Source organism: Alosa sapidissima, chromosome 12, assembly GCF_018492685.1.
Source record: "Alosa sapidissima isolate fAloSap1 chromosome 12, fAloSap1.pri, whole genome shotgun sequence".
Taxonomy (NCBI): Eukaryota; Metazoa; Chordata; class Actinopteri; order Clupeiformes; family Clupeidae; genus Alosa; species Alosa sapidissima.
Window position 1 is genome coordinate 6,216,363 of NC_055968.1, and position 27,464 is coordinate 6,243,826.

The following is a 27,464-nucleotide window of genomic DNA, read 5'->3' on the forward strand; positions in this document are numbered from 1 at the left end:
GAGAGACCATCATCATCATAATCATCACTGTGTTTGTGTGCGGAGAGGGCGGCCATACCAGATGATGCCCCCATAAAACAAGGAGAAGATGAAATAGAACGCAATGGAGCCCCAGGTGACAAAGTGGTTCATCCATGTCCAGAAGTGGGTCTCTAGGGCCAGCTGAGGAGAAAAGGGATGAGAGCAACCTTCAGTACGTAACCCTCACGCCAACACATGGAGATGCAATGGGAATAAAAATGCCACAAAATGTCTCAGGAATATTCATTCCATTCAAATGACTCAGCAGAATTTGAAGTGCACGGAGTTGAAGTATACTGATTTGAACCTTCAGTGTGACGGTGATGACCATGACTGTAAACACCAATGTTCCAAACGTCCAGTTTCCAAACATCTGAAAAGAGTTAGAGAAAAACTAAATATTTCAGATACTTAACATAGTTTTAACAGCTTCGTCCATCTCGGTCCACACACACACCACTATTCAGACTTTCGGCTCTCTATAATGGCCCACCAGATGCTGGCATGTCAGAGGACAGCTGCACACTCACACACGGCCTCCAGGCACTCTGAACAATATCGGGAGGTTGCCAAGCCATTTAGAGCGAGGGCAACACTTCTGTCAGCGCTGGAATCCATTTGCAGTCATGCAAGGCAACGGGGCGCTCCTTGAACTCCCCTGCCACCCGGAAACACTCAGCCTGACAAATGTGTGTGGCATGGCATCAAAAGAATACTGATGGCGCACACTTATGCAGCAGTGGTGAAGCTCAGAACTGAGACAGCTGTGAAACTGGTTAAAGGAAAGAGAAAGAGAGGCATGCAAACAACTATAGGAAACCAATCAACGCTTACCAGTTGTCTGTTAGCTCTCAAAATCTGAAGACATGCACGGCGTGAAAAAGAGAAGGAGGAAAGAGAAAAACAAAGAAAGGAATAAAAAGGACAGGCAGAAAAAAGACTTCCCAAATAACCAACCCCCCCAAGAAACAATGAAATGGTCCCGCCATCAACAGCACCACTATCACAGCAACAGGCTGGTACAAGAATAGCAGAGACTGAAGGGCCGTGCCTCTGTTGCTCCTCCACATCATTGAAGGTATTTCACTAAAATTGCAACTGGGGGGGGGAGGATCAATATTGCGCTGTACCCGCTATGTGGTCTCTAAGCAACGCTCAATCAATATTTGCCTTGTTGGGTGAAGGAAGCAAGGGCTGGCGTTGCCAAGGTTTCATGGCCGAGAGTGACCGGGTGCTCACACAGACACGGCCACCCTCGTCCAGCAACGAGCTGATGGGCTCACCTTCGCACACAGCCAATTCTCTCATCTCATCTGCCTTTCATTCAATTTCAGCACCAGCCGTTTTCCTTCTACTAACACCGGTCTCCCATCAAGGCAATTTCTATAAGGGCAAGAGGAAGGCCCACGTCTACATATTAAATCCCAACCCATGTAATATCTCAATGTCCAAGTCTACAAGTAATCGGCAACATGCAGGCACCACAGTATTTGCGCCCTGTCCCTTTAAAGTTAGAGATGTACAGAAAGCCACTTACAGTGGTAGAAGCAGACATGCACAGAGTGAAGAAAAACAGAGCTGGCCCTGAGTGGGACCCATCTCCAACCTGACCTCTAGACGCTTAAACACTTCTCATTGAAGAGGATTAGAGTGCAGGCAAGCAGACACGGAGCTTCAGCACAGCGCTGACCGACCCCCGACCCCCTGACGCCCCTGCCTCACCTGGCCGTTGCCCAGGAGCGTGGTGTCCTCGCCCATCAGGATGTAGGAGCCGAAGAAGAAGACGAAGGCGTGGCAGAAGCCTAGCAGCGTCCAGTACAGGAACGTCTTGAAGGAGAGCATGGAGTTCTTGCTGATGTCCCTGCAGGATGAGTGAGTGATGTTAATGATGACGGGCAGTGTTAGGGGCTCTCGCCGCCGCAGCTTTTATTAGGAGCCATAGGTGGCCAGGACGGCAGGTCACACTGGTCAGTGTGCTGCGCTGTGCGCCGTACCTGTACAATGCCGGTTTGCTCTGCAGCACGTGCGGATGCACCAGCTGCTCAAACAGACTGTAGACCAGGATGGGCAACGAGGTGAAGCAGATGTTGTAGAGTGTCAGATAGACACTGTCATAAAGAGTCTGCCAGACAGGGGACAGACAGACACACACACAGAGTCAGAGTGGGGACAGGAAACCTGCTACCAAAGACATTGTAGACATGTTTTGTATGCCAGACATGGATTAGATTAGATTAGATTCCTATAGATCAGGATATATCAGGATGTTAAAGCTGCAGTTGGCAAGATTTTTTTGATCATATTCACTGAAACCGACACTATGCTCCGATAGAACAACATAAATCAGCCGGTTTTAGAAAAAAAAAAAAAAAAAACGCACTTCTACCTCCACCTAGAGCCTGTTATTTGTTTTGCAAAAATCCACAGCTCCCGGTTCTTCTGGTCCAATCAAGCATAAATATAAGTATACACTCTTTTGATCCTGTGAGGGAAATTTGGTCTCTGCATTTATCCCAATCCGTGAATTAGTGAAACACACTCAGCACACAGTGAACACACAGTGAGGTGAAGCACACACTAATCCGGCGCAGTGAGCTGCCTGCAACAACAGCAGCGCTCGGGGAGCAGTGAGGAGAGGTGCTTTGCTCAAGGGCACTTCAGCCATGCCTACTGGTCGGGGTTCCAACCGGCAACCCTCCGGTTACAAGTCCGAAGCGCTAACCAGTAGACTACGGCTGCTCCTAATCAGAGCAGGGCTGTGTGAGATCTGACAAGATCTGACTGTCAGTCACAGTCTGGTGCAGTCTAGTGCGCACTGACGAGCACATTTTCAATGAGAGGGTGCTCGCTGGTAGTGGAAGAGGGGCATGAGAGTTGTAAACATTTAACATTTTGGCTAAGTCCCCTCGATCTGTCAGACTTGCCAACTGCAGCTTTAAATAAAGATCATGACAGTTTAGCCACGATAGGTAATTTCAGCAAAAACATCACCAACATGAGATGTCCTTTTTTAGTAAGTTTAATTACAATATCAAACATCATCACTACAGCGGAAGGAAAGAGGATTCATGGCACTTTCTTTTCACAAGATGTTCAGCTGAAAAGCACAAAGGGCATCATCTTACTGTGTGTGTGTTGACAGTCTAACAAGTGATCACGTCACAAACAAAATGACAGCAAGTGACAAGACGGTGGCACAGTGGCACAGTCACCAGTGATGACACAGATACCAAACACACTTACTTGTTGTGAAAACAGACAGAAGAACTGGTATAAAAACTGGGGCGTGATAAAACACACATTCTAAAAAAGAAACACAAAAAAAGACATGTAAATGTTTCCATCAAGTATCCAAACCACCAAATACACACACGTACACACACAGATAAACAACAATACACACTTTACACTGTACACCACACAGACAGACTAGACGCTCACCTTATAGAAAAAATACTGCACCAGGGTAGCTATTCTTATGTAATAGAAGTGTCCGTGCACAAGCAGCAATTTGGAAAGGAACTTGAATCTTGCGATTGCATAGTCACTGTTTCTGACCGCCTGCCTGCCTTCCTTCCCCATGATACCTGCGGAGAGTCAGAATCCCAATTAATCATGTGCTACTTACATGAGCTCACAGAGTAAAATGCTTCCCCGAGATGCTCGACACACTCATGAGTCTATCAGCCCAGGCTATCAGTGGCTTCTTCAAAAGACAACTTGAGAACTAATGCTGATAGCCAAAAGAGCCTTGACAGACTCACAATTGACCATTCATCATTGGCTTTTAAATTAAGTGTTCTTTAAAAGATTGCCTTAATGGGCTTGATGTGCACTCATGCTGCAAGTCTCTTATAGCAGTAAGTAAGAATAATACAACCTGTCAGTCCTCACTACTGATGCCAGAGTAGCAGTGAGCCTGCGTTTACTGACAAGCTGCCCATTCTCCTGTGACTGTGTGTGTCAAGCCGACAGTGAATAGGGGCTAAGCATCTGAGCATCCCACACAGCTGCGAGACGTGGAGTGTAGGTCACCTATGCCAACATGGGCCTCCTGAATCATGCTGACGTCATTGGCCCCGTCGCCGATGGCCAGAGTGATGGGCTTCTCCGGCGAAGTCTTCAGCAGACGCACCACCTATCAATCACAGCAGAGCCATTAGCACCGCCACTACGGAAACCGAGCGCTTGTGTCAGGCAATTAGGCAGCTGGTGGGAACAATAGTGGTGGAGTGTGTGTGTGTGCCTGTCTGTGTCTCCATGTGTGTGTGTGTGTGTGTGTGTGTGTGGGGTCTTGAGAGCAGCATGTGAGTCACTGATGAAAGGGTGTATTTGAGAGGAAGTGAAAAGAGAAGAGAGGAAGACCTCTGAATCATGTGAACTAGCTAACAGAGTGTGTGGGGGTCAGATAAAGACACATCTCTGTGTGTGTGTGTGTGTGTGTGTGTGTGTGTGTGCGTGTGTGTGTGTGTGTGCGTGTGTGTGTGCGTGTGGCTCAACAGGCATTTTTATCAAGTGACTGCAAGCATTAGAGCATGTGAGAGAGAATGAGAATGAATGTGAGTGTGTGTGTGTATATGTGTATGTATGTATATGTATGTATATGTGTGTGTGTATATATGTGTGTGTGTGTGTGTGTGTGTGTGTGTGTGTGTGTGTGTGTGTGTGTGTGTGTGTGTGTGTGTGTTACTTGCCTTGGCTTTCTGGAGGGGGGCCATCCTGCAGCAGAGCACAGCGGAGCAGTTTTTACACACCTCCATGAAGAGTTTCTCGTGCCCCCGCAGAGCCAGAGACAGACTCGCCCCGTCCACCACCAGCCCGTGCTGGATCACATGGTCCTCTTTGATCCTTTGTGTGTGTGTGTGTGTGTGTGTGTGTGTGTGTGTGTGTAAGAGGGGGAGAAATGGATAGAGTGTATGTGTCAGTAAATGAGATTGTGACATGTGTATGAGAAGGAGATTGAGAAACAGAGAGAGAAAGAAAATGGACAATGAACAAACTTCTCACTTACTGAGCAAAACCTTTCATTTAATCTCATACATTCATGACAAAATCTAATTCAACAAGGATATGTTCCTGCCCTGCAAGAAGACAATGTGTGGAATGGTTTGATTTGTGGTAGGCCAGTGACATAACAGCCATACATCTCCTGTGAACACCCAGGACAAGCCTTGATTCATGGCTACCCAGCCAGGGCCATCAGCCATCATGCATCTTCATGTATGCGCTGCTTATCCATCATGAACCCCATACCCATCCCCAGCCTATCGAGCGTGATGGCAGCACTCACTCAGGCAGTCTTCTGTGTGTGCGCACATATGTGTCAGCACAGGACATAATCATGCCAGTTTCTCCATTGTGTGTGTGGGCATGTGTGTAGCTGGGGGTGTTTACAGAGAGGAACAGAGCAATAAGCCACATGGTTGTGTGTGTGTGTTGTGTAAATATGTGTGTCATCTCTTGTGTGTGACAGTGTGTCATCTCCTCTGTGTGACTGTGTGCTTAATAGCAGATTTAAATTATATTAAGTGACACTCTACTTAGGGTTGGGCGATGTCGCCTAAATTGGCATTTGACGATGTGTACAGTAAAACATCGTGATGGACGATGATATCGTGGGGGGGGGGTTAGTGTGGTAAACACTAATTAATTAGCCTATAGCCTAGGTATGTCTGTATAGAAATACATTTATAATGTTCTAGCCTACATAAAAAAATAAAAAATATATTATATAGGCTATACGGCCTGATGAAAGTGGACAGCTAAGAGAGACATACTGAACAGGCTACCGAAGTTGTGTAGACAATCAATCTGAACACTTGCGTGTGCACCAACCAGCGGAATATTACACATTGCCAGCCTTCGCTGGGCCCAGCAAAAAAGCTACTTAAGACTACTATCTTAGTACTATGCAGCATCCCACGTTATCAGGCTACCGTCTATGCTGACTATGAGGGCGGCGGGAAGTGAAAGTAAAGGGCTGCGATCGGGCAGTCCAGGCTATTTATAGGAGGGCAAAGTAAAAACACTTTTACAAATAACGAATCCCGACATTCATGTCACAGTCAGGAATTATTTGAATAAGAGGGTAGACTAATAAGTCTTTTATTTTACAAGACGGTAGACTAATACGTGATAACTGTTTGGTTGACAGCCTTTAAAGTAGGCTCAATTTCATTTTCAGGGAAAGGTTTTTTTTATGTTTTAGCCTGTTACAGCAGGAATTAGTGACTGGCATGTGGGAGCGTGCCATTACGATGGTTGCTTTCCATCGTGATGCCTGTCAACCATCATGATGGACGATGATATCGTCCATCGGCACAACCCTAACTCTACTCCTTACGTGGGTAAGTGACCAGTCCACTGTGTGCATTAGTAGGGATATAACAATGCAGCGATACGTATCGACGCATCAATCTAATAGCAAACGATGCGGTTGCATCACTCTTGGGTTGAGCTGATGCTGGGCATCTGACTGTGATCATTCAGAACCGTACAATAATACAATTTTAACAGCCTAAAGAAAGCTTGACCAGCCCACTGTTACGGTGTTCTCATTGTCGTGGTTTAAAAGGAACAAAGGCCTACGGAACAGGGTAGTTTCCTCTAACAATGAAAAATGTCACCTCTATTGCAACAAGTTTAAACCATGTTAAAGGTAAAGTCTAATGCAGCTAGCTAGTGACAGGACATATTAGGGGGGAAAAGAACAAACTCTGTGTAGCCTACCTCATTTCAAAGTCTATATTCAGTATTTGGCCTATAATCTATAACATTTGCCATTTTTGAATACATGAAAATGAACCAAAATCTATAATTTCCTATCGACAACAGACCGCAGTATTGAATCGCATTGTATCGCTGCAAATTTTGAAGCGTCCACACAAAATTGATATTGTATTGAATCGTGATGAAACGTGATTTACACCCCTAAGCATTAGTGTTTCTGTGTATGTGGGTGCCTGAGCTGTGGTGTGTGCACTGTGTGTGTACATTTGTGTGACTTATGCTTTGGTCAAGTGACTTATGCTTTGGTCAAGTGACTTATGCTTTGGTCAAGAAGTGTCTGCTAAATGTAATGTAATGTTTACGTGTGTGTGACTGAGTGGTGGATCAGCAGATGTGGATCATGTCAAAACACACTCCACCCCTCAAGACACGGATGAGGGCTCCACCCTCTCCATTACTAAGTCACAATCAATCCCACAACCAGGCGGTGAGTGTGTGGGTCTGTCAGTGTACCGCTGGCGAACACGCCTGCAATCACACCCACAGAGGGAAGGCACCACAGGGAGCAGACAGAGACTCTCTCTCTCTGTGTGTGTGTGTGTGTGTCTGTGAGAGAGAGAGGAGGTGACAGTGTGACAGATAAAGATAAAGAGGGCAGGGAGGATGGAGGGAGAGGTGTGGAGGTACTGTATGGGTTGTGGATGAGAAATGGGCAGAAGGGACTGTGTGTGTGTGTGTGTGTGTGTGTGTGTGTGTGTGTGTCCAGGCAGGCACCTGCGGGCTAGTCTGCGGAGTTGCTCGGCACACTCATTGTCGGACTTCTGCTGGACGAGCTCCAGGATGTTCATGGTGCGGTGGAAGTGACCGCAGGACAGGCTGACGCTGACTGCTGTCTCGTGCTTGTCGCCGGTCAGCACCCACACCTTGATGCCAGCCAGACGCAGCGCCTCGATGGTCTCCTGCACCTTCTCCTGCAGCCTGCGCACACACACACACGGTATGTCACTCACAATCTCACTAACAAATAGTCATGGATATACATAAACAACAAATATACAAGTAGGCAAATATAGTGGCCTATCTCTATATACTGTACATTATTTAATGAGATAACATTAAGCTCAGTATCCAAAAATGCCTTTTTCCTAAGTCTTTCATCACTCACTCACTCACTCACTCACTCACTTGGGTCACTTTTCCTAATCCACCACCCTATTAAAACTGCCAGGATTACACTGAATGAGATCATGTTCCTCTCATCAGAGAAAAGGTGATTACTCAGCTCAGCATGCTTCTAAGAATGCCACTAAACAAAGCAAGAGTCACTTTAGACACTCTCCCCAAGGCACCTGGCCTTTACACACACACACACACACACACTACAACAGCACTTCACCAAACAATCACTGCTCTGTACACCTGCACATAGCACATGCAAGGGGTCCAAGTACTGCGTGGATCTGGCTCCAAAGACATGAACATAGACAGAAATAAACATTGATGCATCAAGTTTGACAGTCTCTAAGCCATATGCAGATGTAGCAGGACATTGCATGTTTGACTTCTACGGTCAACTATGGACCATCTGCTGCTGGTCCCCACCCCTTTCTGCAGGCCTTCCTTTCACCTGATTTGACTTGGTTGTGTTGTCAACAGAGTTAGATGCACAGTAGGGAGTGTGAATGCAATGCGTATGTGAAGGCGTGACAAGTCTAGTGCCAACTCCAGCATATGCTTCGAAAGCTTATCAAAAACACGCACTGCACTACTGCGTGTTTCAAATATTTGTTGTTGTCCCTTGATTGTATCAACATTCCTCTGCATTTCCCTTGAAAGTTGTAGAGCATGACTGTCAGACGCTTGCATCACCCACCGCCTAACCACTAAATGGATTCATCCATCACACTCGATAATGAGACAAGTCGAGTATTGACGTCCCTCCTCCACCTCCCCCCCTGCAAGAGCAACACAGCTAATACCAAAAACATCGGCAATTACTGACACCGCTACGGCTGGCGAGCGCCAGACGCCTCGGGCGAGCATTTAACACGTAGCTCAACACGCCGACTTCACAGGAAACAGCCAGCGCACTCTGGGCCCCTCTCTCGGAGCTTCCAGCTTAAAGATTAGCAGCAGATAAAAACATCACATTAACTTATGAGCAGGGGCGCAAACAGTTCAGCTTAGGGACGGGGGAGGAAGGGGAGAACTGATGGTGTGTGTGGGAGATTAATGATGTCCTCAATTATACACAGGGCTCTTTGAAGATGGCCAACATTTCTGGGGGACATGGAGGGGGCATGGGAAGGATCCTTCGTGGCAGCCCAAGAGGTGTGTGTATGTATGTGTGTGTGTGTGTGTGTGTGTGTGTCTGGAGGGAGGGCTGCATTAATTAAACACGGACAGCTAGCGCAAGCAGATGGTGTGGGTCTGTCTGCCCGCACTGCTCTGCTAAGAGCGTGCCCCCCGAGCACTCTCACAGACACATGCACACACACACACACACACACACACACGCGCACACACACACACGTGCACACACACACGCGCGCACACACACACACACACAGAATGATGAACACATTCACACAAACCTCGGACATAAACACAAACCTACGACTAGCACAGGCCGTGCGACACACACAGTCAGATCTCCATGAGCACACCCACACACACAAGCAAAGAAGCAAAACCCCTCCTGAGAGCACAGAGACGTGCACACAGACACGGCGCTGTTCTGTGCTGCTGCTCCGGTCCTGCTCCCTCCTCTTCCCCTTTCAGAGCCGGACTTGTCTTACACCTGGGGGGATGGGGGGCTCGCACAGAGCTGGACCTGCAAGCTTTTAACTCAGACTTTACCGTCTATGTCTAAATGCCCCTTTCTACTCTCTGTCCAGGCAGGCCACATTGCCCAAGTCAGCTAGTTTACCACAGCAGATCGGAATTGCTTCTTGCTTGGTAAAGATGAATCGAGTCGACACAATGGAGTTGTTACTTCGGTCTGAGCTCTCTGATAGATACTGTAAATACACAAAGTCCTCTCCTCCCCCAGGACCTCCACAGGTCACACAACAGTCTGTTGGAGCTGTTTTAGCTAGCAAAATCTAAAATCACAAAGAAGTCTGTGAGTTGCCAATAAGGATGGTAGATAGCCATAGTTAGGATCAGACATTCCAGCCATGTGAAGCAACTGGCGAGTTGGCGTTGCATTGCATAATTGTTCTAATAGAGCATGAATGCGTAGCGTTCCGAATCAAAGTGACAGGCCGTTCAGTGCGATTAGTAAAAGCTTCTCTCATGTGTTGGAGAATGTTCTGGTGGCTCGCGGCGTACTAAATGAAGCGGTCACGATTCCCAGTTTCCCTTTTAATCTCATCCTCCCTTTCAACTTAACAGAGCTAATTAATAGCAGTATCTCTCACCCTTTCTGTCTCTCTTTCTCTGTGTGTGACTGATCAATGGATGCCACGCTCTACAAGCTTGTGCACAGATGCGGGCGCACGAACCACCCCCCACCACCCCACCCCCGCCCCCGCCCACACACACATAAGTGAGTCATGGCAGAGAGGGAAACTGCAGGAATGGCGAGTGGATTAATGCAGCTGCCGATGCTGCCGCTGAGGTTGGGGCCAGAGCCATGACTCAGTCGCTCCTGTCCAGGCAGCGGTGGCTCACAGAAGCGGCACAACAACAACGGCCCTGAAGTCCACTGGAGCAACATACTAAACACATTACACTGCCCAAAGCCCCAGAGCACACGAGGACAGCACAACACCACTATAAAACACCCCTACTGACACTACACCAGCCCTACACCCACGGCTTGGCAGGCAACATATAAACATGAAATAATAACGTTCAGATATCTAGGCTCAAAATGATATGAATTTGAATTAAATGAAAATAAATTATATTATTTTATTTTTTTTTTAAACTATCAATAAAGTTATGAGCCATGCTTCAGTGCTTAGATAATCTTCATTATATATTCAAGTAATACATAAGTAAACTTGAGGACTCCATTTTGCAAAGACCAATGCATCTGACTAGTAAAGTGCAGCAATATGTGCAGTGTCTCTTGACAAACAGAACGGGCGGGGGACACAGATCACCTTCCACACGACAACAGTCAGTTAAGGTCATGCTATTGTATGCGTGGTGAGTGACCTGTCTGTGGAGAGGCAGATTGACTCACTTGTCCTCGACGCCAGTGGCTCCCAGCAGCTCCAGGTCCTGCTCGATGAAGCTGAAGACGTCGGCTAGGCGCTCCTCGCGCTGCTGCAGGGCCGTGCGCGCCTCGTGCAGACGCCGGTCCACATCCTTGTACTCCTCTGCACTGAAGTGCCGGCACGCCACCACCAGCGTCCGCAGACCCTTCTGCTCATCACAACACACACACACACACACACACACACACACAGAATGCATCTGCATAATTATGACAATTAATGTCATTTTAAAATTCTCACAGTGCCAACTCAGCCATTCCTGTGACGGCTCTGTATTCCAAGAGTTAGTGGTGTGACCTACAGCCAAAGCCATATCCATTAATCAAGTAAAGCGATTTTGATTTACACTGGCCACTAACATAATACATAATCAGTTGCCAGAAGCTTTTATCAGTAATAAGATAAAGTGCATGAAGCTTTTGCAATGTTCTCACAAAGCCATTGAAACCTGTGATATTCATGTGGCTAGTACTACTGTGTCAACAGCAATATCAGCCATGTTACAAAGAGAGTCTAGCCCAAACCAGATATAACAGCAATTACCTATATGCCAGGCACTTTCTGGAAGGCTTTTCAGCGAGCACAAACATTTCCGATGGACCATCACCTGTGTTGTAGCTGCTAGTGTTTTAGCGTACCTGTTTACACAGCCCCGGTTGGGTGTTACACCTAGTGAATGAGCATGTTAAAATGCTGAGGATATATGTGTGTGTCAGAGTTGAATAGAGCTGCCCTGTTTGGCATAAACAAGATATTTTGTGTCAGAGTCAACATGAAAGGAGCAGAATATAACAGAAGATGCCATTGCTGACGCGCACCGCCTGAAATAAATGCTGGCTGGCTGAAGAGCCCTCCGTGGCATGTAGTCCATTGTATACTTTTCAAGAAAGGACACAAAATGGTTTGTTTTGAGTGAGTTTGTTTTACAGATGGATAGGTATCAGTGCACCCTGTCACATCTATGCAACAGTCCTCCAAAATTCTGCTCATTTGCAGTGGAGATGGGAGGCCATTAGGAACAATGATCATCACTTGTCTGCCTACTGAGTGCGGGACACTGACAAGCGAGCAGAGAGACAGCCACAACAGCATCTCTCAGTCTGTGTGAGTGTAAGGTCTAGGTCTCATCAGTTGTGCTATTGTTTTTAAATGAACACTGCTTCTTTGTGAGTCTAGGTGTCTGTGTACTGTGAGAGCTTCAGAAAATGTGAGGCATCACAGTGTAGATCATTCAGTTTGGATACTCAAATAGCTCTAGATAGTTGTGTTGTTCACACAAACTACTAAATAAGACCTCATCCTACGTAACGGAATAGCCGGATGTTATGATGTCCTACCAACGCAAACTCATCCACGTGGACTCGGGTCTTCTCCAGCTCCCCACTCTTGATGTAGGGAAGAATGGCCGACTCCGCTCCTTTGGTAAACAGCACTTTCTCCCCTGACAAGGGAAGACATGAGTGACACATCATTAGACGCTGTAGCAGATGAGGATTTGAAATATACTCAATGGGCTACTGGCAACAGACTGCATGTGCAGTCAAGAGGAAGAAACCCAGAAATCCAGAAATAAGCTAAGAGGATCTTGTCTGCCACACGATCCCAAAATGGGGATAGATTAGACATCCTACAATTGTGGTCAGACGGTTGGTAGTGGCTGAAGGTGTGGTCTCCATTAGCATACATACCTGAGGGTGTCTGCAATATCACACTCATTCTTCTTCTGTTTGCGTCAAACTCTAAAACATGGAGCAGTTTATATCTGTGGAGAAGTTACCAAAAGTTACAAAAATACCAAAATGAGTCAGTCAGTCAATCATCTCTTATGTGAAGGCCATCTTTACCGTTCAGCTTTTCCAAATGTCTTAATCTCCATGTATTCTCCATTGCTCCCTATAAATGTCACCCCCATCCTAAGAGGGAAAACACATTAGTCATGTGAAGAAGTGTAGAGACGGAGGGAATTCAATCTACAGTGGCAGCAGCTGAAAGCCAACCGTTTTTAATATACGGGAAAGGGAGTTTATACCTTTTGGTGGCCTCCACCAGCGCCTTCTCATCAGGTGAGGAGGCGTAGTACTCCATCTGGGAGAAGCCGTTAGTGTGGGAGAACGGCTCGCCAAAACCATCCGCCTGGTCATAGCTGATCTGCACCGTGTGGCACAGCGAGACTGCTTTCAGGAACAGCTCCTCCTCACGGATCTGGGTGCGTAAACAAACAAGAATTTAACAAACACAATAGACAAAGCAACCATCTGGAAACATGATGCTTTTCCTCTTACATGGAACTCCTCTAAGAGACACTCCTAGTGCCAGATGTAATGCCATACTTTTTATTCAGCACCAATGTCAATATGTGAGCAGAAGTGCCTTCAAACAACATCAACTATCAACTAATAATGTAACTATTATACAGGCAAATACTGGGTCTGGAAATTAAATCTCTTTCTACAGGGAGAGTGCTATCCACTGGTATGGGTAACAATGTCTGTGTCCGTGTGTGCGTGTGTGTTTACCAGATGAGGGATGGAGCCGTCTGGTGAGTCGTCAGTCACTCCCTCTGGGATGAGCTTGCCGTTGATCTCCTGGTATTTGATCCCATTAATGGAGCATTCTCGGAACTGCATCTCGTTTTCAGTAAGCGTTCCAGTTTTGTCCGTGAACACGTATTCCACCTGGGGCACAATGTGGGGATCCCACCTTTAGAGTTACGCACTCACAAGGACATCTGATGCTTACAAAAACACAACAATCAATAGCAGCCTGACCAAGAAAGGGACTTTAAGCAAGGGGGGGTGAGAGCTTTACACAGCCAATTGATTTCAGGGAATGCTGCCTAGATTGCTATTAGAAGGTGATCATATTAGAAGCCATTTGCTTGACTAGCAAAGCCACATTGTCTTGACCACTTTGTCATTGTGCCTTTTTTTGTGTGATGCATAATATTCAGACTTGCATGCTCTAAACACACACACACACCTGTCCAAGCTCCTCGTTGAGATCTGAGGTATTGACTTGCGCCTTCTCGTCACTCTCCTCATGGTACAAATCCAAATCCCAGCCAATGAAAAATGAGCCCAGGAACTTCTGCATCTCCACAGTGACATACAGTGATATTGGGATGATGAAATTGTACAACACAAGGAACGCCAGGAAATCCGAAATGAACTTCAGAATCTGAAAGGTTAAAACAATAAAATTTATTTATAAACAAGCAAACAAACAAACAAGACCATCACCCGTGCAACCATTGCAAACAGGAGTGGAAGTGTGAGGGCAGCAGTTTTCTTTCTGAGTGATGGGAGATGTCAGGCTACCAAGCAACACTCTGAGTGAGGGAGGCATTTTCTCTTATGGCCTGTCACAATATTTAGAGTCATATGCGCAACACTCTCTTGAGGATGTGCAATACACAGCCAGAGGGGCTTGGAGATTCTCCACAGGGAAAAAAAATGGCTCCTCCCCAACATCCCCGACCAGGAAGAAGAGAAATGGCTTTATTCAAAACAGAAGATGACGTGACCGTTTAACACTGAGGGAATCAAAACAGACTTGAACTAAATGAAGAGACCTGGCTGCTGTTTCTCTCCAGGTCAGTCTTCTGGTTGTAGAAGGGCTCGTTCCACTTGTCTTCAGCTTGCCAGGCATACTTGAGGATGGTGCTGAGGATGGCCTCGAACAGTAGGATTCCCAAATAGATGATGAGAAATGTGTTCATGGATCTGTGACCACACGCAACAGAGACATGGAGGGAAAGGGGACAAAAAACATGCTGATTAGAATCGACTTAGACATTAATATCACTTTAGGGCCAATGGTCGAGGAGTGCGATTCATACTTTTCCACTGCTGACCGCTTCTGTGATTTGCACTTGTAATTAAGCGCCATCTTGGACTCCATGCCCGTGTACACGGCAACACCTAGCAGACACAAGAAAGACAAGACTTATGTCAATGACCATTCATGATTCGCCAGCCAAACTGGAGTTAGTTGTGGTAGTTGTCAGATGTTGACCACAGTGTAATGACCGTACCAAATATTTCTTTGGTATTTTTCAGCCGAGCTCCTCTTAGCAGTAAGTTTTCTGGTCCTAATGGTCTGAAACAGCAAACATACAATTGGAATTCAGACAGTAGTCGAAATGATCATCGGAACATCAGGTGAATTTTGGCCCCATTTAATAGCTGCACTAGACGGAATGGCCGCCAGCCCCGAGAGACCTTCGTTTCACACCGAATCTGGGTTTGGAATTCCAGCCACAAGAGTCACTGGTGAATCATTAATGAGAGCCATTATGTTTGAGTCATGGAGTGGAATATTTCACTGGATGGGAAATGAAATGCTGGCGAACACGATAGGGAAAGATTAGTGCCCCAGTCTCTCTCTCTTTGTCCAGTCTCCATACCAGTCTTTTTCTAGTAATGTCCATTGGGCTGGCACAAGGCCTTGTTCCAAAAGGAACTTAAATTATTGGGAAAAAAATATCTGTGCGGCATTACTTTGACCTTTTAATTGTAATTGATTACTTTCACATGAACTGAGAAACAACGACAAGAGCCACATTGCTGAAGTCAGCGGTCTTACCTTACAATCTCCTCTCCTTGCTGTGTTACCGTTATTCTGCCCACAAACCTGGAGGAGGAAGAGAGGCACATTGTGCTGAGCTGGAGTTGAGTGAGTAATAGAGAAACTGCCACGGCAGGCGACAGTCGCTCCCCTCGGCTAAAAATACGACATTCTGACACACAGAAATGTGAGTCTGTGTGAAGGAGAGCTCCCTCGGCAGCGTGCGCCACTGAAAGGAGTTGTCAGGATAACGGATGGCCCTGTGTGGAGCCTGTGGCTTGCCGTACCTGTACAGGTCAGCCTCGGGCTGCTGGCACTCCACCACCGCTTGCAGGGCCTCCAGTCTGGACACCGACTGGGATACGGCTGTCTCTGGCACCGCAAAGTGGGTCTGGGGAAAACACACACACGCACACACAAACCCACATATTAAGGGTGACACCAAGTTAGCCCAATGTAGCCCTGTGTTGTCTCTATAGAGTAATTCATAATTCAAGAGAGCACGATTGCAACAGGCATTGTCAGTTTAAAAAAAAAAAAAAAACTTTAATAAATGCAGACCACCTAAAACAATGTTGTCAGTGAGAGGATGAGTGATAGGGTCTTTAAACTCAATTTCAAAACAAAGTCAATGCACTAGGAGTCTGATACCTATTACTATCCTGGATTTGGACCAATGAAATGCTTCACTGAAGATATGAAACAAGGTTTAAACAAAGAAGCAAACAAATACACATCTTGTAAATAAATGCAAGCCTTGGAAACAACTGCCTTTAGACAATCTTACACGGCTTATTTAGCGATATATTGACTAGCTAAACAGAGGACACTCTAAAGATCTGTTAGGTGGGGCAAAAGCTACAAAGACATAAACCATCCATGTATATAGTGGGCTATTTTAAGTTCATTCAGACCCCCTATCTACTCAATAAACAACAAGTGCTCTATATGTGGAAATGCGCTTAAGAGAATCTGCTCATCCATTAAAGATCTTGAAACTGCTCCAAAAACCAACTCAAAACCAAAACCACCCTGTCTGACTCCAAGCCTCAAAACAACACCATAAATATATAATTAAACGTCTCTCATGACTTGATTAGAAACAGATAATTAGATATATCCAGCCCTGGGCGAGAAGCAATCCCTTGACGCCGCGTGTAGTGAGACGTAACAGATCCAGCAGCTTGGAGACGGCCCATTACGGCTCCGCTCACATCCCCAGCGGAGCCTCAGAGCTGCTCAGCCCAGCGGAGGGACTGAAGGAGATTAAGAGGGAGCCCCACCTTCAGATTGGTCTCCCCATCCAAGCTGGCCGTGGTGATGTGGCAGGTGCCCTCCGCTCGGTCCGACGACAACAACACCAGGTCCGCCGGGAACGTCTCATCTTTGGCTACTCTCACTATGTCCCCAACCTGCAGGACAGAAATAAGGCATCATCTCTACTCTACACTTTGCACAGTTCAGTTGATAATTATCAAACCCTCCCATATTTGGGGACTCAAAGGGGCTAAAATTATTTTCAAATATTATTAACTATCAAATATTATAACATGTATTATAAAATATTGTAAAAAGGACTGAAATGTTTGGTCTAAACTTTCAAAAAAAAACAAAAAAGGTTCAAAACAGCCCTGGAAAATGATGACAGTTGATGGATTCTCAAAGAATCGAGGTGACAGACCAAGCAGTGTCTCGATTTAGTTCTGCTTGACTTGTCACTTCACAGCCACCAGGACCACAGGCAGAGCAACATCACAGCTGTGTGTGCCTTGCTCTGATGCGTCCTCCCAATAACACACACAACCGATACTCGTACAGATGGTGGGAGCGTCTTACTCGGATGTTTTTGGAGCGCGTCTGCACGAGGCTGCCGCTGCGGACCACAAACACCGGAGCCCCGTTGACCTCGTTGTCCGCTTTATGCCGCAGCCAGTCCTCATACCCCTGCAGGTGCAGCCAAGAGTTAGTGTGCAGTGAGTGTCTCAGAGCGCAGGAGTGTTCAGCAGGGAGTGGCAGAACCAGCATCCTACTGAACCACCCTCTCGGTCCTCATGGTCTCTGCTGTGCCTATGGGTCCACACCATTGTGCTCTTACATTCCAAGGTCCATGGCACAAATGCCATTGTACACAGCTAGAATCTTGACTAACTGGCTATGCAATCAGTGTTTCCTCTAGATTTATTTTTAGCAGTGGGGGCAGCCAGGCCACCTGCACCCCTAACCCCCGCCCACCAGTCACACTAAATATCAGGTTACATAAGACTACAATATGAAAAAACTGGCATTTCATTAGAATAGAATATCTTTCTTAACCTCTATTTACACACAACTCTTTGACTAATTAGTCTTTTTTTACTATGGCTTAGACTCATAGGATCTATAGCCTATAGCTTAATTTGCTCATAGGACTCATAGGATCTATAGCCTATAGCTTAATTTGCTCATAGGACTCATAGGATCTATAGCCTACAGCTTAATTTGCTTTTAGGACTCATAGGATCTATAACCTACAGCTTAATTTGCTCATAGGACTCATAGGATCTATAGCCTACAGCTTAATTTGAACCTATACCATAACAATAATAACACGGGGATTTGTTTTAATTCTAGTTGCTAATCACACCATTTAACGTGACTTGAGAGGAACAGGATTCAGGAACTAAAGACAGGCCCATCTTCTGTCTGACTCATGTCACGTTAACCCATGCATTAAACCACAAGTCAGAACGTTTTGTGCATGTTGTAGAAACACAACCCACAACAAAGCTTTTATTTGGTGCAAATCAAATTTGGTTTCTTTGGTTATAGTCCACTATTCACATTACCAGGCCATCACCGCAAGTGCATACAAAATGTTTATGAATGTTTAAGCCAAGTTTTGTGCCATCCCCACATTTGCAAAATTGCTTACCTTCGTTACTACAAGACGGTTTTTTCCCTGCATCAAACCGCGATTGAGTGCGCATCTAATAACAGCGGAGTCTCCGCGGGGAGAGATCCACTCTTCATGTTTCATTTTCGCTGTTGTTGCGAGCTAATAGGCTACGATATTGGAAATCCTTTGAATACGATCAGCTCCAGAAAAGAATGGGTTTTCCTTAGCCTGTGCTACACCTTTCCACCAAGTTGTTTTTGTGATGTTGACAAACAGCACATGGAAGCTCTTGATAGTGCATGCCACTAATGTCTATAAAAACAATATATTTATGGAATAAAACTAGACAGGTACCTCAGATTAGCATTGCTGTTTATTGTTAAACTGCAACTTTCTACAGCCAGGGGAGCGCATTTAACTATGTGTCCGGAAAATAATGTGTGTTTGCCCTATTCTAAAGCAGTGGTACCACTACAAAATGAAGAGGAAACACTGGGAAGAAAGTTAATGTTTTAAATAGGCTACATCAATACAATATGTAATATGTGAAGTGAAACTGGACTGGCCATAATAACCTCTGACTAGTTTTACTTATTGTCAGATTGCAATGTGAGCAGCAGCCAGCGGGGGAAATACTCACTGGATTATTTAAAAGGCAATCGCAACTACATTGTGAGTCTGCCCTGCTTCTGATACCATGGCGGCATTCATTTTACCGTGGCGGGCCACCATGCTAAAATCAACATAGAGGAAACACTGGCAATAATTTCTTAAATCAAATCTCTTCTGACTGACAAGTCACTTACTTTATTGAAATGATCCAACTTAGCCCAGTGGATTTGTTTTCACTGGGTCACACACACGTTTGAATACTGCACATTTGAATACAATCCCCACACCATAGCAGTGTCTGTGCCTTTTTAACATTCAGAACAACCAGATCTCTAATCCTGGTTTAATGTCGACTTTGCCGAGAGGCAGCCTTGCAAATAATGTGCTGGAGACTGAGCTGTGCTGAAGTAACTTCAATAAATAAGTTACTTCACTATTACACTTTCTTTTGGGAATCACTGAGCATTCACGGAGTTCCCGCCATAGCTGGAAATCGGAGCAGCTCACTGAGAGCACCTCACCTGCTTGATGGCTGTTACTGTGATGACAAAGAATAGAGGAAGTCCACTTGTTACTGGAGAAGTGGGTGTATCAATCATTAGCTGAGAAACAAGAAAGAAAATGTACTTAGCTTGCCAAGATTTAGAAACGGGTGTAACCAAATTATTAATGAATCCATATTGCATAACTGCACCAACCACTCACACAGAGTGCCCCCCGCCCGCCCCCCCCCCACACCCCCACACACACACACACACATTTGCATAGTGGAACACAAAGCTCAGAGGAGACTGCAGTATGCGGCCATGGTGACACTGGAGAGGTGGAGGAGGAGGAGAGGAGGAAGAGGAGGAAGATGGGGGTTAGAAAGAGCTTAATGCTTTGTGAGCACAGAGACGAGCGTGCTCAGTGGGCTCCCTGACGCATCACTCAAGCAGAGCAGCTCCATTGGACTCCCTGAGGGCTCGGCGTGCTCAAGAAAAACAACGGCAACCCTGGCTGCCATCGCCTCGCCCACACACACACACACACACACACACACAAACATGAAGTCACGCGCTGCATCAAGCAACAGTTAGCCCAGAGAGAGACAGCCAGAGAGAGAGAGGGAGAGGGTGAGAAAGGGAAACAGAGAAAATGTGGGAGGACACAAGCGAGAACAAGGGACATAGTATGTGAAAGACGGAAGAAGATGAGCGCGCAGAGATAGGAGGATGGAGGTAGAAGACAAACAGGCCTCTCACCTGCACGAGGAAGATGATGAGAAAGTAAAAGTTGGCTATCCTTCTGAACTGCTCAAACAGGTTCTTGGGCACAAAGTTCCAGATGGTGTACTGTAGGGACCCCAGAGTGAGAGAAAGACCGGCATTAGTCCCGCCCAACATTAGACACACCAGTCCAGGCTATGGTCAACTACTGTGCGAGTGCTGATGGGAGGGAGGCCGTGGCCCAGTGAGGTGCTGCAGCTCCCCAACCTTACCTTGGAGGATATGATGCGGTTGTCAGCGAAGCGCTGAGGGATATAATGGCCATGTTGGGGAAAGCAGTTGGCGATGTACACCGTCCTGGTGTCGCTCTGATGGGGAGGGTCAAAGCCCTGCAGAAGGGGGGGGGGGGGGGGAGAGAGAGAGAGAGAGAGAGAGAAAGAAAGAGGGAAAGAGAGAGAGAGAGAGAGAGAGAGAGAGAGAGAGCACAGGGTAAATACTAAAGACATTTGAATGATACTGCATACAGCAACAGAATAGAAGGAGACAGAACCAGAGAGAAAGGAAAAGAAGAAAGTGAGATCAGAGTGGAAGTCAATCTAACCCAGGAAAGGACCGGTGGCGCTAACCATTTATTTGTCCACAAACAGAAGGATTTGTGGTTTTCTAAACTATATGCAAGGCTACTGTATGCTCGCTGGATCGTGTGTTGTTGTCTTATTAGGGGGAGAGGGCTATTTCTATCTGCAGTGGCCATGCAAATTTCAAGCGTCTGTGAAATTACCAATGCGACACACGGCGCCTGGCACGAGACAACTCAATGAGAGCTCTCAAAGGAGCTCTCGGCTTACTATCAGTGTTTAATGGGAGGAGGATGTGTGAGGACGATCCTGACCAAATCACACGCTACAGGGGCGCCGAGAGACATCAGCGCAAATGACCGTCAGCAGCGCCAGCTGGGGAAGCGCACACCGCTGTTCTACACAGGAGCAAATGTTGTGATCTGGGGGTGCCAACTTCACAAAGCACTGAGGTAGAAACCCAGCGCAGGAATCCGGCCTGACACCTGCCTGACAAATCCAACAGGACAGAGCTCACTGCCATCCCCATGAAGCCGCAAAGACTGCAGACGGGGGACAAACCCCAGAACAAAGGAGCTATGCACTGCAGTGTACATGTCTATTTTACCATTACAACATTTGGATAAAGCCAGGCACTTCCATGTACTTGCATAATGCCCTGAAGATGAGATAGCTTCATTGAGATATGATCACTTAATGGGAAACAGGAAGTGCTGAAATAAACTGAGAACTACACCACCAGAGTGGCAACTGATGCTGTCGTTTTTTTTTTATATTATCAAATAAAAACATTTTCAAAGGTTACAATTGTTTTCCTCATTAAAAAGCTAAACTAGATAAAGTATCTTTCATTATGTACTTGGTATAATATATCATTCTAAATGTAAACCAAGCCCTTCTGAATCTAACACACTTACAGTATGTCCAGCTGACATTTTGTGACATGGTAGATGAGAATAAAATAAATGCAACCTGAACTGTAAGCCAGTCTGACCAGCGTCATGTGCCTGAGCCTAATCAGATGAAGTCCCAATACCACTTCTCTCCACTTATCTTAAATTACATCTTGTAGCCGTTTCAGCCTCTGTAATGTATAGATGACTGTACAACAGCCCTTAGGTTAACCACATTATGCTAAAGAAAAGGAAGAGGAGCAGGAGCTGAGTGTATTGGCTGTTGTGGGACTCAGCGGTGACAGAGCGGCCTCCTCCACGGCTATGGAGAAAAAAAAGTGGCGAGTGGAGAGTCGGCCACGTCATCTAGACCCAATGGCAACACATGCATTCAATTACAGTCAGGCCTCGCTAGACATTTCTGTTTGCACTGTACACACGACGTTGCTGCTGCATACAAGCCGTGGTGTATGCTTCAAACAAACAAAAACGCACAGACATACACAGAGCTGCTCAGCCACATACCTTTCCTTTCATACTCACTCCAAAATGAGCAAAATGCCCTTTTGGCACCACAGTGCAAATGAGAGCGAACCGAAGAAATGTGAGAAGTGTGTCCTGTGTCTCACAAGAAACAGTCAGGATATAACTGCTCTTTTTTTCTCAGGACATGATTACACTCTTACTGGCAGACCTTGCGAAATGAATGTAGCGTAAGAGGAAATGCATGGCCCGGCTGTGAGTAAAATTATGGTCACCGCCTTTTGTGTGCTGTGACTGTGACTTTGCTTTTTAACCACATCACTTTTGGGTTTTTTGGTTTTCCTTTTCAAACTTTTTCAGGCAGCTCAGCTCCTATTGAAAAGTTGCTCTGGTAGCCTTTCTTTAATTCATGATGCATGTAAACCAGGTCTCGCCACTGTCTCTTTGTTTTACATTAAAAAAGCCACTCACTCGCTAGCCTACACGGCTGGCTGATCTGGTTCTCCCTCACAGACAAACACACAGGTACACACACGCACACACCCTGCAAAGCCTGAAATGCACATCCATTTCTGCTCCATTAAGGTCCGGAGAGCAGCTTGAAGGGATGAACTGGTCCGGGAGCATCAACTAGATAATGAATTAAAATGGGATGTAATAAATCAGGCCAACAAAGAGACAGGAAGGGCTAATTAAAAACAGCCAATTAATGAGAGGTCCACTGGTGCAGACAGAGTCACTTTCCATTCCTCAGGGCTGGACGTCTGAAGCAAATCACCATGTGCTTAGTGGACAGCCACTCATAGACCACTTTCAAAACACACACACACACACAACAACAACAACAACAACGACGACGACGAGTGGTATTTCACAGAAACCAAATTCATCAAAAAGTTGAATTTCCCCCATGTATGTGTTTGTAATACTGTGTTTGCCTATCTTTCAGAAGTTTATTGTTTTAGAGCCTTTGGCCTCACTCTGGAAAGATAAATTGGGCCACATAAAAGATCCCATTTTCAATACTGGTAAAGGATCATCACTAAGTGCCTCATGTCAACCATACAGTAACTGCACTCTGTTAGGAGGGGTTAACAACATGGTGCATGAGCCTTAATCAGTTTCTGTCTTTCCTTTGACCACACTCACAATTCAATATCTGAGCCATGAATATGGCATCCATTTTCCCTTCGGCTCAATAAATCACTGACTGCGGGTTTGTTTTGGTGTACTTGGTACTGACTGCATACAGTGTGTATATCAGAGTGCTTCAAGGAGTGTGGAACAAGTTTTAAAGTATGCGTATGTGTGTGTGTGATGGTATGTTTGTGTGTTGGTAGGAACCCTGAATGTGTATAATGCTTGGCTCTCTGGAGACAGCTATCATTATGATGGATGGTATCGGTCTCCTACTTGGGCAGAGCATCCCTTATTAAACCTTTTAATAATAAGATCATTTCCCAGACGCAGTGTCTGTCTGAAAGCCTTCGCCGCCAGTGGCTCATCATCTGTGGGGAGCTAATGAAGTGGGGATGATAAACCAGGCAGGTACCAGCAGCCAACTGATGGAATAACCACCATCAAATCTCTAAAGGCCATGCGCTTGGTTTAAACAAGTTCAGCATTCTAGCCTGTGGATGGAGGACCTGGGTCAGTGTAGGTGAGAAGCACCTGTCAATCACTCATCTCATGGGCAGTTATCGCTGCAACTCTACGGTTCAAGATTACTCTGACATCAAGCAAGGCCTCTTGTTTATGAATGAAACCATTTCAACAAGGCTGCTGCTGACCGGCGATGACCCTTCATAACATCAAATGAGAGGGGTCTTTTCGGGTCAGGCTGATTCTATATGCGAGGAAGATGTGGGCTAAGAAAGCTGGCTGCACTCCATGTACTGCTGGTGAAGAACACTGGGGTAGCGTGCAATAACAAATTCTATACGTAGAGAGAGATTATTCCCAGCTTTATCAGAGTACACTTGAGCTAAATTGCTATATGATGAATAAAGGATGTTACAGGGACAACCACAGAAGAACAGAGAGAGCACAACTGAGTAGTTCTCTCTCTCTTGCGCGCTGAAAAACAGTGCACTTATTATCAGCCCGATTGACAGGATATATCACAGCATACTGACGGCAATACAACAGAATGCAGCACTTATTCCATGTCCCTCCAAAGTCCATGTGGAAAACGACCATGTGTGCGACCTCTTGGTGCAACCCAAACATCCAAAGGGGAGATTGTTTCAGATCACTTTTTTGCCAGACTGCCTGTGTGCTTGGCTTGGCTAGGCTTCGTAATGGGATGCTTCCTCCTGTAGGGCTTCTCATAATTGCATACAATCTTTAAGGAATAGAGGAAGGCTGCACTAGACTTTGACATTGTAAGGAATAATCAATCACGCTGTTGTTTGACATTCAATTGTTATAGTGAGTTGCTTCTGTAAAAACATAACACACTGCTGATCTCTACAATATTTAACTGACTATCTTTAGAATGTTGGCATGCTGATACACATAGGTTCACAAAATACTACTTGTGATGATATTACCCTGACATGCAAGATATTTATTGGATTTCCCGTTCCAATACCTCAAAACAATGATGTTAGATGCATGTATGCAGAGAATGTAACAGCAGCAAACATGGCCTTCCAGCTAGTGACTCCAGTAATGAGCACATGAGGCTGTGAATGAATGAAACATCCAGACCGACAAACTAGTTTTCTTAAGAGTTTGGCTATGAAAATCCAAATATTTAAGAATAATGTAAAACAAGCTTCGGATATGAAATACAGAGTATGTTTTAGAACAAACTGACACCTGATCAGCATGCCAGGCTGTGCTCTGCTCCCTTTGAACACTCAAGACACAAGTCGTGGGGTAAACATTTGAAGATTGCACTGCACAATTACTAAATGACGGTGTAAAGATGCTTTTCACTTTCCAGCTTCAACCACTGACATAAGTATAAAACTGGAAAAGGTCCTGGTATATGGTCACTTTTACTTTAAAAGGGCATTTTACAAAGGGATGCCCACTTTATGATGAACTACATCACACACTTAGTATGCAAACTGTTCAATGTTCACAATACTGAAAACTCAATACTTGATACACTTTGTAGATGTAGTAGTTCACATGAATGTGGGCTACAACACATTCTCTTTGTAAAAAAAAACACATTCTCTTCGTGTGTCTTCATTTAAGTCTAGATAAGTTGCATTTTCCAAAATTATTTCAGCAAGTTTTAACGCGTGTATTTCCGATTCAGAATACATCTAATATTTTCTTTTTCCGCCAAACATACCGCAATCTCCACTGAAATAAGACACGGGCAGTTAGCTAAGGAGGTTGGCCCACTTCGTGATATGTGATATGAATCGAACTGTTCTCATGTCAGGTCAGGTGTACAATTCCTCTCTGGTCTTCGATGCGTTTAACCTGGGCTACATTTATAGATTCAAAAATTCACCTCAAAGCAGTTGCGTCAAAGTCTGCTCGATGCATATATGACATACTGCTTATCTGCTTATTTGCTGTCGACTTGCTCTTCTTATTGGTTTGACGAGAACATATTTAAAGATAGGTCTGACCAAATTAATAATAATAATAATAATAATAATAATAATAAAAACAGACTAAACTGTTTTGTCAGAGGCATAGGTTATCGTTAACGTTATTGTTGGCGTTACAAACTGGCCATCTCACTGTATAGTTATATAGCATTCTAGTCTATGATCTCAACGGCTATGTTAACGTTAGCATCTTACCTTTCAACGTTAATGACAGCAAATGTTCGTCTAAGTTAACTGCGTATCACTGCCCATGTATTATTAGCTAGAGAGTTAAGTTAACAGTGCTAGGTTACACCTCAGTTTGCTCGACGAGGGCAAGCCATTGAACTCTGAAATCTGCTTAAAACTAACGTTAGTGGGAAAATTCCCCCTAACATTATGGGCCTGACTGAGCTTCAACTTCTTTAAAGTAACTTACCAACTTTCAAAAAAGCATATAGGCTAAGTTCTACTATTTGCCTAAATAGTTGTTCAACTTCACAACAGGAATATTTTGGAGTTAAGAGAAGACACATTAACTTAGCTGCTAACGTTGACGTTAATGTTCAACTTACCGATGGCTAACGTTACCAAACGTTAAGTTACACTCACGTAGGATCAGTGTTAGCTCATGTCAATTAACTTACTCTGCCTTTCAAGCTTTAGCTGCTACCAAAGCCATACGACGAGCTAAGCACAAACGTTATTATACATTTTATTCTCCCGACCGAAGTAAAAAAATACAAACAATATTTATTTGCATTATTTCTGTGCAGGCTCGAAGCTACGTTACTTCTAGTTCATATCTGACCACTCAAGGTAACACGTAAACGTTATCGTTAACTGAGCTGACTTGTCATGAATCGATGCATTTAACATAGTGACATACATTACAAGTGTCATTACACTCCTCAGGAAAACAACCAGCATACGGTCTCTGCCAACGTGAATAGCGCACTATCGTCATGCCAAGACTATCTTACCAGCTGTTGCCGTATCCAACGTAGCATCCTCGCAGAATTTCCTCAAACGCAGGTAGCTAGCGGCTAGCTAGCTAAGCGTGCTAGCAAAGTTAGCTAGCTTCTCCGACAAAATCTCTCGAACCATTAATATTCCTCCCCATCGACAAATATTTCGATGTATTACACAACGCATCCGTTTCGCATGTATGCGTCATACAAACAGAAATCTCTCTCCATCACACAACAATTGTCCCATCAGTTTGTGTATATTCTGCCTGATGTTTTAATTATTAAACCAACAGTAGCTCCACGGCCACTGGCCCCGTCAACATTCTCTGTTGGTTTTGGTCTACCGAGCGGCTTCATCTACTGCCACCCTTCAACATCCAGGAAGTGACGACGAACATTTGTTTGATTGTGGAAAGGCAGGCTCGAAGTCGTATGTCACAAGTTATGGAATTTGCCTGATTTTTTTTTTACACATTTGAAAGAGTGACATTGTAAGTTGTGTTTGTGCGCAGCGCTTCACGCAGCTCCTGTCACCTACAAACACTGTTAGAAAAAGTTTTTACAGTAGGCTTGGCCTTCAGGAATACATTTTCGCTCTATCCTTTCTTATAGGCTATTCATTCAACATCATTTCCAAATACTCCAATGGAAAGAGTAGAGGCCTACTCTAAAAGTCTAGCTTGCACTCCTGACCTGTCTTCTGTGGACATTAAGCAGCTGAAACCATTCAATGCCACACTGC

The 27,464-nt window shown here is 45.2% G+C and overlaps 1 protein-coding gene across 6 annotated transcripts in view; it reads right to left on the reverse strand.

Annotated features, from left to right (window-relative positions):
• The window catches only part of atp11b (ATPase phospholipid transporting 11B (putative)), a 38,527-nt gene extending 11,440 nt beyond the window's left edge, over nucleotides 1-27,087 (reverse strand). For 3 of the 6 annotated variants that reach the window (XM_042111798.1, XM_042111797.1, XM_042111802.1), the window contains exons 1-28: nucleotides 26,735-27,087; nucleotides 20,513-20,629; nucleotides 20,277-20,366; nucleotides 19,554-19,634; nucleotides 17,382-17,489; nucleotides 16,829-16,957; nucleotides 15,833-15,936; nucleotides 15,564-15,611; nucleotides 15,013-15,077; nucleotides 14,818-14,899; nucleotides 14,551-14,701; nucleotides 13,959-14,156; nucleotides 13,496-13,654; nucleotides 13,009-13,181; nucleotides 12,824-12,892; nucleotides 12,668-12,741; nucleotides 12,317-12,420; nucleotides 10,946-11,127; nucleotides 7,525-7,728; nucleotides 4,716-4,869; nucleotides 4,057-4,159; nucleotides 3,463-3,608; nucleotides 3,265-3,324; nucleotides 2,016-2,143; nucleotides 1,744-1,882; nucleotides 856-879; nucleotides 329-394; nucleotides 59-162 (exon numbers count right to left, since the gene is read on the reverse strand). In XM_042111798.1, coding sequence (XP_041967732.1) covers nucleotides 59-162; nucleotides 329-394; nucleotides 856-879; nucleotides 1,744-1,882; nucleotides 2,016-2,143; nucleotides 3,265-3,324; nucleotides 3,463-3,608; nucleotides 4,057-4,159; nucleotides 4,716-4,869; nucleotides 7,525-7,728; nucleotides 10,946-11,127; nucleotides 12,317-12,420; nucleotides 12,668-12,741; nucleotides 12,824-12,892; nucleotides 13,009-13,181; nucleotides 13,496-13,654; nucleotides 13,959-14,156; nucleotides 14,551-14,701; nucleotides 14,818-14,899; nucleotides 15,013-15,077; nucleotides 15,564-15,611; nucleotides 15,833-15,936; nucleotides 16,829-16,957; nucleotides 17,382-17,489; nucleotides 19,554-19,634; nucleotides 20,277-20,366; nucleotides 20,513-20,629; nucleotides 26,735-26,761 — 3,089 coding nt within the window. In that variant the 5' untranslated portion in view covers nucleotides 26,762-27,087. The remainder of the gene's footprint in view (nucleotides 1-58; nucleotides 163-328; nucleotides 395-855; nucleotides 880-1,743; nucleotides 1,883-2,015; nucleotides 2,144-3,264; nucleotides 3,325-3,462; nucleotides 3,609-4,056; nucleotides 4,160-4,715; nucleotides 4,870-7,524; nucleotides 7,729-10,945; nucleotides 11,128-12,316; nucleotides 12,421-12,667; nucleotides 12,742-12,823; nucleotides 12,893-13,008; nucleotides 13,182-13,495; nucleotides 13,655-13,958; nucleotides 14,157-14,550; nucleotides 14,702-14,817; nucleotides 14,900-15,012; nucleotides 15,078-15,563; nucleotides 15,612-15,832; nucleotides 15,937-16,828; nucleotides 16,958-17,381; nucleotides 17,490-19,553; nucleotides 19,635-20,276; nucleotides 20,367-20,512; nucleotides 20,630-26,734) is intronic. The other 3 variants (XM_042111799.1, XM_042111801.1, XM_042111800.1) reach the window with 3 other exon arrangements.
• Nucleotides 27,088-27,464: the final 377 nt, after the last annotated feature.